General features: G+C 42.7%; 1 protein-coding gene across 1 annotated transcript in view; it reads right to left on the reverse strand.

Annotated features, from left to right (window-relative positions):
• The window catches only part of CPA2 (carboxypeptidase A2), a 41,208-nt gene that overhangs the window by 4,976 nt on the left and 22,856 nt on the right, over positions 1-13,376 (reverse strand). Inside the window, 10 exon segments of the mRNA XM_024763034.1 lie at positions 1,543-1,620; positions 3,094-3,100; positions 3,629-3,827; positions 5,410-5,505; positions 6,634-6,660; positions 6,662-6,688; positions 6,690-6,727; positions 8,445-8,543; positions 10,398-10,499; positions 12,915-13,043. Of these exon segments, the coding sequence (XP_024618802.1) occupies positions 1,543-1,620; positions 3,094-3,100; positions 3,629-3,827; positions 5,410-5,505; positions 6,634-6,660; positions 6,662-6,688; positions 6,690-6,727; positions 8,445-8,543; positions 10,398-10,499; positions 12,915-13,043 (802 nt within the window).

The following is a 13,376-nucleotide window of genomic DNA, read 5'->3' on the forward strand; positions in this document are numbered from 1 at the left end:
CTTTCCAGTCCCACCCCTCCTTCACCTTCCTGGATGTCTCCCTCAGTTAATGGCACCATTCAATGACCATCAGTGAGAAACTCTCCACTTCTGATAAACGACAAAAAACTTTTGATTTTACCTTGTAAATGTCGCCCTTCATTCCTCACTGGCACTGCTGTAGTGTGAGCCATCATCTCTCCTCTGAACTCTTCCTGCTCTTCTTGTGGGATGTTCCTACTTCTAGTCCATCATCACCACATCCTCCATGTTGCTGCTAATGTGTTTTATCTAAAACACAATGCCTCAGTGCACTCGCTGCCCTGCTGAAGACGCTCCAATGGCTTCCAGAATCCTTTGGGTTAAAACCTAAATTCTTTAATATGGCACACAAAAACTTGAACTCCCCCAACTCTTGCTACCACTTTCATTCCTTCTTGTAGTTCACAGAGCCCATCATGCAGTTTCACACAGCTGTGCCTTTGCATGTGCTGTTAATGAGCCAGATTGTCCCATTCCTCTTCCCCTTCTCTAGCCTTCAAAATCCTGCCCTCTTCCTAGATGAAATCAAATCCCCCCAACTTTCTAATACTTTTGTACCATGTATAGCCTACTATTGCACATATCATACTAAAGTTTTTCTTCCCATTCATCACCCATATTAAACAGTGAGTTCTCTGTGGGTTCATTATGTCTCCAGTACTTGGAGACAGGTATATAATCATATACAATGATTAGCACATAATATATGCTCAATAAAAGCGTGTGTTTTAGGCACAGTGGGTGCCTACAAAAGTCATTTGTTTCCAAAGGATCCATGGGCATGGGAGCACTAGGGAACTCCTGGGCATTCAACTGTGGGGTCCTGAGTTTCTGGCTTTGTCCATAACAAAGTGAGGGGATTCCTTTGGAGGACTAAGAATCTGCATGTGGGTGCATTAGGATTTCCAACAGCGCTGCAGTCATTTCTTGTTCTTATCTCGATTTACTATGGGATAGAGGAGCATCGGGAAGTCTGACAGCAGGCTCCCAAGCTTTATACCTGCCATTGCCATTACTCCTCACTTGTCCTCCTCTTTGTTTCCCCAAGCTCTGCATGGACAAATGGCTGCAACAGGGTCTATCCACTGAAACCTCTGGGTCCTCTTAAGAGTTGCACCCATTCTGTCCCCACATACAGTCCATGGGTTTACTTAGGGTGTGAGCCTCTCTTAGTCAAGAAATGGGTAATTAATAAAAGTGGTAACTTAGGTCAGAGTCTTGATAAATGCCCATTTTCAGGCAAAGAAATTCCACATAATGAGAGTGAGCCATTAAGGGTCAGGACAAGCAGAGCAGAAAACACACAACTCAAATATTTAGGAAGTTCTTTGCTCTAAATACCACACAGTAAGTATATCATGGAGGAGATCTAGCCTCGCTGAAGAAAACTGTGTAAGTTTGGGTTCCCTGCATTTTTAAGGCCTACTCGTTTCATGTCAGAGCATTTAGAGGCTTTGACCCCAAATCACATGGTGCCTGCTATCTTAGTGGGTCATTTGTAAAAACACGTTAGATACTAACAGATGACTGAGCAGACAGGTCCCATTTTGTACTTGGTGCTGTGCAGGCTTGTCAGAGACTGGGCAGCCTTTTGGGCCACTTCATTTTAGAGTGAGAGAACCAAGGAAAGGTGGATAGATAGTGCTTGTCTCTTGGAAGAACAGATGCCCAGTTGCAGAATGTAGAATGGGACAGTCTGATGAACTCGACACTGGTTAATTAAGCACAACACCCTTTTTGTTTCAACCATTTTCACTGGGAAGTAAGCACAAGTTCACTTCTGTTGGCTCTGAAAATACAACAGACCCTCGTTGTTTACTTGATCTTTCAGGTTCTTGCAATAAATACACCAGGGTCATTATTTTGCCACCAGCTCTCCTTGTTCAGGAGTGTGGATGGAAATAGGGTGGGAGTAAGGGGCTAAAGAGAATGTGTACTGACTCAAGGATGTATCCAGGAAGTTGGTTTTCTTTTTTAAACTAGATCCCTACATTGGCTTATTTCCCTATGATTGTCTCTTTTTCCAAGAAGTAGAGCTCACCAAAGTATTTTCCATTATTTGAGGGTTCCAATTTTGACTGATTGAGGCTTTACTGTCCTTGCTAGGGATAAATGTAAGGTCTTGAACTTGGGTCCAGGAAAACAACTGTACAATTACCAGATGGGGGAAACCTGGCTCAGCAGAATACTCAGAGAGCCTGGGGGTTTCGGCTGTCAATGAGCCCAACATGAGTCAACGGCACGCCACTGCCAAAAAACTAATGTGACCCTCAACTGCATAAGCTGGATGAGGGCAGTTACGGTCATGCTCTGCGCTATGCTTGTTAACCCCACAACGCGAGTTTTACATTCACTCCTGGAAGCTGCCCTTGAAGAACACAGACAAATCAAAGCATATTTTGTAAAATAGCAACCAGAAGGGTGAGGGAAGTTGGGGACATATTCTGAGGGCTTGAAGGGACGGGGGTACTTAGCAAGGATAAGGAAAAACCTAGGAGAAGCAGGTTACTATCTTCAAGTAATTAATGAATTTGTCTCTCAAAGGGAAATAAACTTACTCTCTGGAGCAAGACGATAAACCAGGGCTGGTATGTGAAAACCATAAGCAGAAGGCTTGAGCTCAAACAATCAAATCTGCCCCAACATGGAAAAGGCTCCCTTGGAGGCAGGGAGCTATCCAATCATAGGCTGGATGACTATATGGTAGAGATTTAAGCACCAGGTTTAGGTAATGTAAGGTTATCTAGAGCTACTAAAAGTACCTTTGATATTCAACTCTGACATTCTCTCTCCCTTGATTCACCATCAAAACCCTGAAAACTGCCTTACAGGGGCTAAAATGCAACTGATAAGATGAAAGATACACCTGAATTTGAATAAACTATTCCATTTCTGCTAGCTGCTGACAACAATCTACTTGAAAGTAAACTGACCAAAAGGTCCCATCTCAGGGTTTATCTCTAATATATGGGTTTCAAAAACCAAGCCTAAAAGCCAAACTGGAAATATTTGCACATTCTCTTCAGCTGGGGTAGCACTTGCTCAATTATAAGCAGCCCCCTGAGATGTCACCATCTGACTTAAGGCTGCCACCAGTTTGCTCATTCCTGAAACAGGAAAGACGATGGAGGGTATCAAGTGACACCTTAGGGAAGCGTTTTATGCCCAGCATACACCAGTGCAGCATGATGACGGATCACAGAGCCAAAGACACCAGGAAGGTATAAGGCAAAGAGCTGAGAGGCAGCATTGCTTAGCATAGAGCAACTGACTACAGATCCAAGAGCTTCAGGTCCAAATCCAAGTGATTATTTCCTAAGCAACAGAAAACACATCCTGGGAATTTATAGTCGAATCAGGCTCCTGCTCACCTAGATAAAGGCAACAATAATTTCATGAACTCTATTTCCCAAGGAAATTTAATTTAGGCAAGTCTTTCAAACCTTTGCCTGTGTCACAATCTTCTCAGTGGTTGGACATATTATGTCTCATTCATGTTTGTAACCTGTCACAAGTATACCCCCATCTCAATACCTATCTTTATGACTGAAACTTATTTGTCCACACCATGGATGTTTGTATCTGAAATGAAGTTTCAGAAACTTACGAGCTCATCAAATTTATGTGACTCGGCACATGTATACCCATAGGGGAACATCAGCAGCTGGGAATAGCTGTGGAAGGTAATGAAGGCCGTGACTTTTCCAGGACTCTTGATAAAGTCCACTATGGATTTCACTTCAACTTCAGAGTTGGCACTGGGTCTATGGTATGAGTCAGAGCAAGGGTTGTTGCTGGCTCCAGGTTGTGATGGGATGCAGAAGATGCCAAGTGAGAACAGTGAGCTTTAAGGAGACAGTGTACGGAGGCAGTTACCATGCATCACTTCAGTTCCTCCTCTGGAAATCAGAGCAAGATTGTCATTGTGTTAGATTGAATTACTACCTAAACACACAGTCAGGAGACCTAACTCCTGGTTAGGTCCAGAAGAGAGATTCTGGACACATCTCTCTTCTTTAAAAACATGGCTCCTCTATATGGCAGAAAGAACTATCAAATTAAATCATCTCCTCTCTGTGGGAGTTGTTGGAAGAAAAGCTAGATTTAATATTATAGATGGAATTCCTGCATTGGGTGGGAGTTCAGCAAGCTCATTTTCTGGGATTTCTTCCAATTCTTAGAGCCCAAGAGTAGAAGAGTCTATGCATCTGTACTTCTAAGTCACAAAGCCACAAATGCAAGGAACCTCTGATACCCTTTCTGTGGTGAGGAAGTCACAATTACTTTTGACAAAAAGGCTACCTTTGGCCTCATTTTCTCAGCTACTGGAGTTACTCATGACCACTGAAGTGGGCCCACTGTGGCCTGGCCAGGGCTCTGAATGCTAGAGAAACTCTGAAGGGACAGGTAGAGGCTGGGACTCCACAGAGTCTCTAAATGATATGGACAAAGTATATATACAACCTATCACCTCATTTGGAGATTATTTAATAAGAACAACAAGCCAGGAAAAATTTTGACTTTGAATTGCTGGACATTGTTCAGTATTTTGGATCTGATGCTTTGATTTTTTTCTTTCCTACACTAAAAAAAAAAAGAATTTGTAAAAGCGATGAATGAAGTTGCCACTCATCCATATCCTGTCAGTGTATCCTTTCTTGGTTCAATGATTCTCATTAATTCATCTGTCTTTCAAGTCTTTAGTGATTGCCTTCTATGTGCCAGACACTATGCTAGGTGTTAGGAACACTACAGTGGAAAAGACAGTTTCTAATGTTACTGCTATCATACCTAATGAGGAAAAACCAAATACATTTTAACTCTATGATTAGAGAAACATAAGGGGTTTTAACCGGTGCCTGAAAGCAAAAAGGAGCCCCCCAACCAGCCTGGCACTGGACCCAAAAAAATTAGAGCTGTAAGTCAACAAAGGCAGAGCAGGAAGCAAGTATTTTCTCTTTGAATCTATTCTGAAAATCAATTTCTTAATCTTATTCATACTTCATTTTAGTTTTCTTTCTCGAAGCATCCATAGATGATGTAATGCTTCTCCTGTGACTAGATCCCAACCCCCTCTAGTGGTTGGTTCAGGGCTTCCCGGCGCTTCCCGCCACCACACAAAGTCCTGCTCTGGAAGCTCAGAAGCTGAGCCGGGATACAGCTTATGGGAAAATCAAGATGTGAGACAAAATATATTAAATGCTCCTCAGAGCTCAGTGACAGCACTGTGTGCCTGTGAAGGGAATTTAGTGAAGTGTTTTTCAAATAGGTTTTTAAATAGCTTCAATCCTGAATGGGCTTAGCAGGCTGACAGCACTGCAAAGCCATGCAAATAGCTATCTGGCCAGACAACATCTGACTATCCCTGGGGGAAAGTCCCCATGCTCACCTCCAAAACCCACATCCCAGTTCCGGTTAGGATCAACACCAACACTGAGGCTTCCAGATACCTTGAACCGGGTCTTCTGCCACATACGATTCTTTAAAATCCAACGGAAAGAAAATACAGAAAAAAAAAAAAAAGACGGTCATTCAGTCCAATGAGAAGTTTCCTTTAGAATTTTGTTAATTTCTCCCAATCCCTCATGGGAAGGCCCTTTTGGAATTGCACTCATTTCCCTTGCCCACAGACTTGACCAGTAGTCCTCACACAGGGTTCTGCTTGGAGCTTCTCGGCCGTCTCACCGAGGCAAGAAGTAAATAAGCCCCCATCTCCTCCAATGAATACCTGCCAAACCATGTTCCGTAGAACCACAGTCCTCTCAAATGTTAATACAATAACAACAAAAAACAAAAAAATAGTGGGGAGAGCCCGAGGGTCCTGTGATAGAATATTTTGGGAAAATAACAGGGTTAAATTGGCTAATTTACTTCAGAATTTCTAAAGGTTTTTTTTAAATGTTTTAATGTTTTTTATGAAGCTCCAAGAGAGGGATACAGTGGGCAGTATTTCCCAAACTTGACTGTGGAACCCTTTATTCATAGGGTATCTCATGAGATGAGTACTACTATTTCTACAAGTTCCTTCTGAACACGCGTTGAAAAATGCTATCGTAGTCTGCTCTCTTCAAAAATAAACTTGAAGCTCTGATTCATTCTGAATATACATGGGGTCACAGTTGCCATAATGGTGTTCTGTAATGAGATTTTTAAAGAAAAAAAAACTGCATAACTTGTTTTTGTGATATAACAGAGGATTTCTTCTACAGATTGTAAGTAAAATGCCAGATGCATTGTACTGCCTACCTAAATCCTACAGCAATCTAATTGTCAGCAGGTAACATCCGCCTCCTCTTTTCTATCAATCCTACCATCAAAACACAGGGATAATTGGAACAAATCTCCTAGGTGACTCACAGTGAACACTGAACTCTAATAGCCCAGCCTAACAGCTGAAATGGGCTCTGACCAAGGCAATATGGAAAGATATCATGTGTTGGAAAATGAAATGATTGTAAACATCACTATATGCCTCAATTCAGGGCCACTACTGAGAGATGAGGCATTCCATTTAGGGTAAATCAAGAACAGAAAATCACTTTTGTTTTGTTTTGAAGTTCCTACACATCTCCTTAAATTCTTGTTGAAGAGAAAAAGTCCAGGCTTCCTTTGGTTTGAGAGAACACTTAGCCATCAGGCCAGCAGGAAGATGTCCATCATATCCAATCAAAGTGATGGATGGGTGATTTCCATAATCAGAGGCAATCTGAGCAGAGACAACATATATGTCAATCTCACACTCCCCTTTCACCAGGGAACAGAGGAGAGAATATTAAGGCAATGTGTTTTTTCCAAACATAAACTAACACTGCTGGTCAGTGAGAGTCTTCCAGGACTACAGCCCAATCTCCTATTAACGTGTTTAATATGCCAGTGTCGATACTTTTATTTCCAATCAGAATAATTTACTTATATTAAATAAAAATCAGGTATCACTTATCCATTATCTCTCAAAAGCAGAATTCTTCCAATTAATTTTAGTGAGGCATTTTGCAATGGTGGGCAACTGTGTTTGTGGCTCAGGGGGATCTATGAACCAAAGAAATCTTTTCAGTTTCCTTAATCACCACACAGGCTATACCTTCTCAAAAGTACTCACGACCAACATCAGATTACTTAATTATGCAGAGACTTCTCTAAAGACCCAGAGAACCAGTTAAATTCCATTTGGGGAATTACATTTCTACTTGTGATCAATTGCAGTAGAGTTGAGGTTTCTGCTGGATTAAAATTTATTCATTTCCTGTGCTCAGCCATCCTAAGGCATTATTATTCAACTGTTAAATATCCATTTCATAATACCCTAAAGGTAACTGCATTTTAATTGAAGGGAAAAATGTATCAGCCGGTATGCACGTGGCTGCACATGCTTGAATGATCTGATGTGGATTGATTTCCTTTGCTCATGAATTAACATTCTGATTTATAGCATGTCATTTTTGAATTACTTAAGAAATACCAGACTAGGTCACACCCAGCACGGTGTCCTGACTCTAATTCCAATGAACGTGTGGAAGAGACATATCGCTACACCCTAACTTTAAGTGAGATTTGGAAATTTTTCAGAACAACCCAAAAACCTTCAACGAGTTCGTTCCACTTTGTATCTGTAGGTCAAAGTAAACTCTTCTAGCCCATTTATATTCTCTATCTAAGCTCCTTTTGTGATTTTATAGATCTCTAATACATTGTGCCACAGCCCTAGGAGCTCCAGGCAGCAAAGCAATGTTCTCTAATCTGTTCTTATGCTGAATCTGACTCTTGGTGTCCTTACTTGCCACCCTCTTAATCTCTTTTAGCTCACTATCTTTTTTTTTTTTTTATTTCATTTATTATTTTTGCCTGCATTGAGTCTTCGTTGCTGTGCATGGGCTTTCTCTAGTTGCGGCGAGCAGGGGCTACTCTTCGTTGCAGTGCACGGGCTTCTTATTGCAGTGCACGGGCTTCTTATTGCAGTGGCTTCTCTTGTTGCAGAGCACGGGCTCCAGACACGTGGGCTTTAGTAGTTGTGGTACGCAGGCTCAGTAGTTGTGCCTTGCGGGCTCTAGAGCACACGCTCAGTAGTTGTGGTGCGCGGGCTTAGTTGCTCCACGGCATGTGGGATCTTCCCAGGCCAGGAATTGAACCCGTGTCCCTGAACTAGCAGGTGGATTCTTAATGACTGCGCCACCAAGGAAGCCCATAGCTCTATCTTTTAACAGAGCACGCAGTGGCCAGCAGGTTGGGGGAGTACGGAGGTACATGGCAGGGTGCTGGGTGGAGCAATACCAAATTATGTTTGAATGGGTCTGTTTCCTGACTGTGTGACAAGAGAAGGACTTGGGATGAGAGCGTCAGCCATAGGACCACAGGGATTGCTGTGAGGTTAGGTGGGGCCTGACCCCAGAAAGACAAAATAAATGGGGAATTTGGAGCAAAATGACCTTATTTGCAGTTCACAGTGCATTAACTTGTGTAACCTACTCACCAGCATGGATCCCAGCCTCTAGCCAGATAGCCAGCTTGTCTCCTCCTGTGCTGAACTGCAAAACAAGCGTGGAAATGTGAATGGCTCCACCACCACACACCCCTTGTCTGTTCCTCTTTCTGTACTTGATGTGGTTGAGAAGGAGGAGGTGTAGACAGTGATGCTGTCAATTAACTTTTCATTTAACGTAGGGTTTTTTTGTCCCTTTCCTTTAATATAAACTTAAATACAGGCTAACAAGAAGGGCATCATTTGATATTTGTAAAAAATCATTGCAGGTAACGTGATGACATGAAAATATGTTCATCATATGCCATAAATTTTTAAAAATAGATTACCAAATAGTATGATACCATTTTTATTTCTTAAAAGGCTAGCTCATGTGTATGTATATATATGTACACACACAAACATAGGAGAAAAAGGGAGGGGGAAAAGAAAGGAAAAAATAGAAAGATATACAACAAAATGTTAATAGCTATCAATCCCATAGTTGTGAAATTAGTAAAATAGGGATGTTTTTCATTTTTTGTTTCTCTGTTCTCCATTTTTTGCAACGATTGTGTTATTTTTGTAATAAAAATGCTTGTGGTAATCTTTTGAGTCCTTCATAAAAACAGGATGGTAGGGTCTGGAAGTCCTTTCCAGAGTTTAAATTTTATGATCTAAGGGACTCAGTTTTATTTGGAACAGTGGCTTTGCCAATTGAATCAGTAAATGGGGAGGAAAAGATTATTTTTGCACCATCAACTTCTATCTTCCTGCAGCATTCTAAACATCACAGATAAGGTAAATGAGAAATGTAAATCCCTGCTAAAAATTACTTTTCAAGCGTTTTGAGAGTTTTAGTTTAAAGTGTTTCATGCTTTTTCCTCCAAAGAGCTCACATAGGGAACTTTGGAAAACAAATAACATTCTCAACCACGAACCACCGAAACACCGGGGAGAAGGAAAGTCCAGGAAAATCCAAGGGGGAGGAGAATCTGGGGTTTCCTGACCCAACTGTAGGAGAAACAGGGAAAAGGAAATCAAAAGAAAAGAAGGTAGTAAATATGAGCAAATGTGCCGCGGTGTCATAAAGTAGGCAAACCACTCCTTCCAGGCCTGCTTCCGGAGAACCGCTCTGGAGAAATCCATCTGTCCCAGTGAGTCCGTTGGTCCTCAGCCATAAGGTTTCCAAATTTAGCAGGGAGTTGTGACATTATCTTCCCCCCTACCCTTAACAAACTCTTTCTAGGAAATCTGGGGAAATACTTTTCACTCTTTTGCAAGGCAAGGTGAAAAAGCTTGAAATTATCAGCACTAACTGTTGTCAGCGTGTACAGGTTGAAGTAAAACCATAACCTTTTTCCGGCTAGCAAGTAAAAAATGCCTGCGTTTCAGGGCATTTGCCTTTGCCATTTGGTTGCCCATCATTCTGCACACCACAAGAACTGTTTTGGTTTTAAATGAGGCTCCAGCAAGTACCTGGAACTTTTATCTCTTTTTCTTTTTTTTTAAAAAAACAAAAACGAAAGAAACGAGTAAAAGAAAAACAAGGCACAGCACGGCTACCTTGATTAATTACAGAATACCTCCCCCTTCCCAGCTCACCCAGGGGCCCGAACCACCTCCCCCTTCCTCTGTTCCTATTGGTGCATACGCCTGTTTCCCTGAGAGCAAATCTATCAAGAGGAGAACATTAATTCACTCCTGCAGGCCTGCGTCAGCTCGCGCAATAAAAAGAAGAAGAAAGGGAGGTGGGGGAAGCAGGGAGGGGGATAGTCAAAACCAGCAAGGACTGGTTAGGAGGAGAGGAAAAAAAAAAAAAAAAACACAGCTCTGCAGGCAGAGACTGTACTGACGGCCCGCCTGAAGACCGGGATTCTAGAAGCATGGAGAGGAAAAAATCATCACTGCGCCTGTGTACCTTGAGCTCGTTCATGGGTCGGTTTTTGAAAGAATAGACAATGTTCATTTTGCTCACTAGACCAGGGTGCTCAGCAACGAGGTTATCCATTTCTCAGGAAATCTGAAATGTTTAAGATGAAGAAATACACATTTGCAAATGAATAATCTGGTGCATCCATTAGTGACTTTTCTCTCTCCTCCATTTCCATTCCCTCAGGGAATGGAGAGGGCCACGCGGCAGATGCTGTGGGACTGGGGACGCTGGAATCAAAGCTAAGAGATGATGAGTCACTGGGCATCCGTAGGGGCTGGGAAAAGGGAAGCCATTTTGTGGCAGCGGAGCCGGCTCTTTCCAGTTTTGTGCTTCAAACAAAATAGCACTGCTTTGGTTTCCCTGTGGCTTGCCTCAAGCCAGCTCTGAGGTGGAACTTCCCCAGCCAGAAAGCATCTTCCCCTCGCTAGCAGAGGAACACAAATGGTAGTGGCACCAAAAAAAGAAAGGTGGATTTAGAAGCAGACGCTGCAAAACGCAGCCGGGTTGGTTCAGGCCGGGGCATCGGGGTGCCTGCCTCAGAGGCACTTCTGCCACAAGCCACTTCGGCTCCTATTTGCAGGGCTGATTGCAATCCTGTACAGCTGGGGCACCCAAACTGTGTCCATTACTGGGATTGAGACATGTCTGGGCATGTCTGGAGAGTGATCGGCATGAAAACGTTTCCTCCAGCTGTTGCCAGCATTTGGTCTCCGTAGGACGTGGACAGCAATTTGTGAGGCCAGGCAAAGGAGGGAGCGCATTCTGTTTCGGCTACTCCCTTTTCTCCCTCACTCTCTGTACTGGTCCACAGTCCGTACTCTGAAACCCTTTAGAGACCATACATATTTCAAATTAAGATTTGTGTGTGTGTGTGTGCAATTTTAAAAAGAAAAATACATTTTACACATGTGGCAGTGCTCCATACTCAAGCACATTAATATTTCTGGCAGTAAAATAAGTGAGTAGCAAGTCAGTTCAGGTCAGATTTTGCCCCTAAATGAGTTTAGTTCGGGTCAGGGTTTGCCACCAAATAAATGCAGGGGGAAAATTGTTTTCTAAGTTCTCTGCATTTTAGAATTGCTGATTTAGGGAATCAGCACCTACCAGACAATCTCCTCTCTGGCTCTTTCCTGCTCCTCCACCTCTCTCCTTAACCCCCAACCCCCATCTCCTCATCCCCTCCCCCACCCTCCCAAATCAGTTAGTGCAAGCAGACACCTGTACCCCCCAAGAAAAGCTATGTGTCACAAAGAGGCAGATGTAGCACTGTCCAGGTGATTCAGGTGAAGGAAGGGGCATTCTTCACACCAACAAAACTCAGGAAAGATAGCAGAGAAATTGCACAAGACTTTGCTGCCATGAGGTCTAGGAGAATTTGGCAGGTTGGGAGACTCCACCGTTGGCTGGAAGTCAGTGGTATCAAGTTTCCCCTGATTCCATCATCAGTGGTAGCCATAAAGCACAGCTCTCAGATGGCTTGTGGGTGGCACAGGTCAGAAATCAGCCAGGGGACCTCGAGGAGAGAGTGTGAGCATTAGAGGCTGTCTTGTGCTCACTTAAGCCACTCCTGGACACTTCTAAATAATGCAGTGGCTGCTGGGATGGGCAGGTGGGCTTCAGGTCCTAACTTAAGGCAGTGACACTGATACTGGCTGTGAAATCCTAGGGAAATTTGGAGAAGTTAGGAAATAATATGAGAATAATTTCCATTAAATCACCAAGTGGAAGTATAGGCCTTGTTATCAGAGGAAAGCATGGCCCATTTCTCTGATGTTCATTTTGAAACACCTACCTCTTCCAAGGTATAGATAAGCCTCAAAGTTCAAAGTTGAAGTTAACATTCTGTTCTCTTCTCTAACATTTCTTCATTCTCCTTGTCCAAGAGAACCTAAGATAAATCAGTCACACCTATGATTAGTTTATAGCAATACATTTGAATCTACAGTTGTGAGGGAAGTGGTGACATTCAGGCCCCAATCCCAAGCATTCTTCTTTCTGTCCTATAGGCTTTGGGGTCATGCCTTTCCCTTATTCTGGCAGCACCCTGAAAGGGGATGGGGCATTAATGAGACTTCGGGCCAGACAGATGCTGCAAATACAGGACGACAGTCAGTCCTGTGGCTGTGTTATGGCTCATTCTCCCTTTCTGGGAACCCAGGGTCAGAGGTAACCTCCAATTAAAAAGTAAATGAGTAACAACTTATATTTGCCTACTTTGACTCACACTCTTCAGTTTGCCCTTTGTATTTCATACCAGAGACTCTTTTTTGCCCTTTCCATTACATTTTTTTATTACCATATCCACTTGTACCAAATGCAAAAAAGAGAGGGATAGAACCTTCCTACCCACTGCAGAGGTAGTCCAGACTTCAGGAAGGCCCTAGTGGTACCCACAGGTCCCTTCCCTGGCAGAGGGTACCCAAAGATAAAAAAGGATGGACCTTCAGTTCATATGGACCAGCAAGCCTCTGGAAGAGTGGGCTGTGGGATAATTACTTGAACGTCTTCAATCACAATGGAATAAGCAATTCCCTCGGACTTTAAGGAAACTTCGACTGCCTGGATGCTGACAAAGGGAACTCAGACATGGACTGTCTCTCCTGGGATGGTGGGTGATTTCCAGAAATCAAGCTGAAAGGGATAAAAGGCCAAGGCAATGACTGGGTCATTCCAGGGAAATGGACAGCTCAGCGTGGATAGATTTCAAGAAATCAATTCGTTATCTATTTTACCTCAAGCCTCCAAGACTAGAATCGTTGTGGAATTGCTATGATGTTGCAAGAAGTGTTTTTAAATGTCCAAGCATCAGCATATGTGTTATATGGTTTTCCCCCCATATGGTTAAATATTAAAACTGGAAGAAGGTAAAGATTATTTAAAACTATGGCAGTTTTTTTAACAGTTGACATTCAGGTGATCCAAATCATTTCATAACAGAATATTAATACTATAAATTATTTAGGA

The sequence above is a fragment of the Neophocaena asiaeorientalis genome, unplaced genomic scaffold (assembly GCF_003031525.2).
Source record: "Neophocaena asiaeorientalis asiaeorientalis breed wild unplaced genomic scaffold, Neophocaena_asiaeorientalis_V1.1 scaffold681, whole genome shotgun sequence".
Lineage (NCBI taxonomy): Eukaryota > Metazoa > Chordata > Mammalia > Artiodactyla > Phocoenidae > Neophocaena > Neophocaena asiaeorientalis.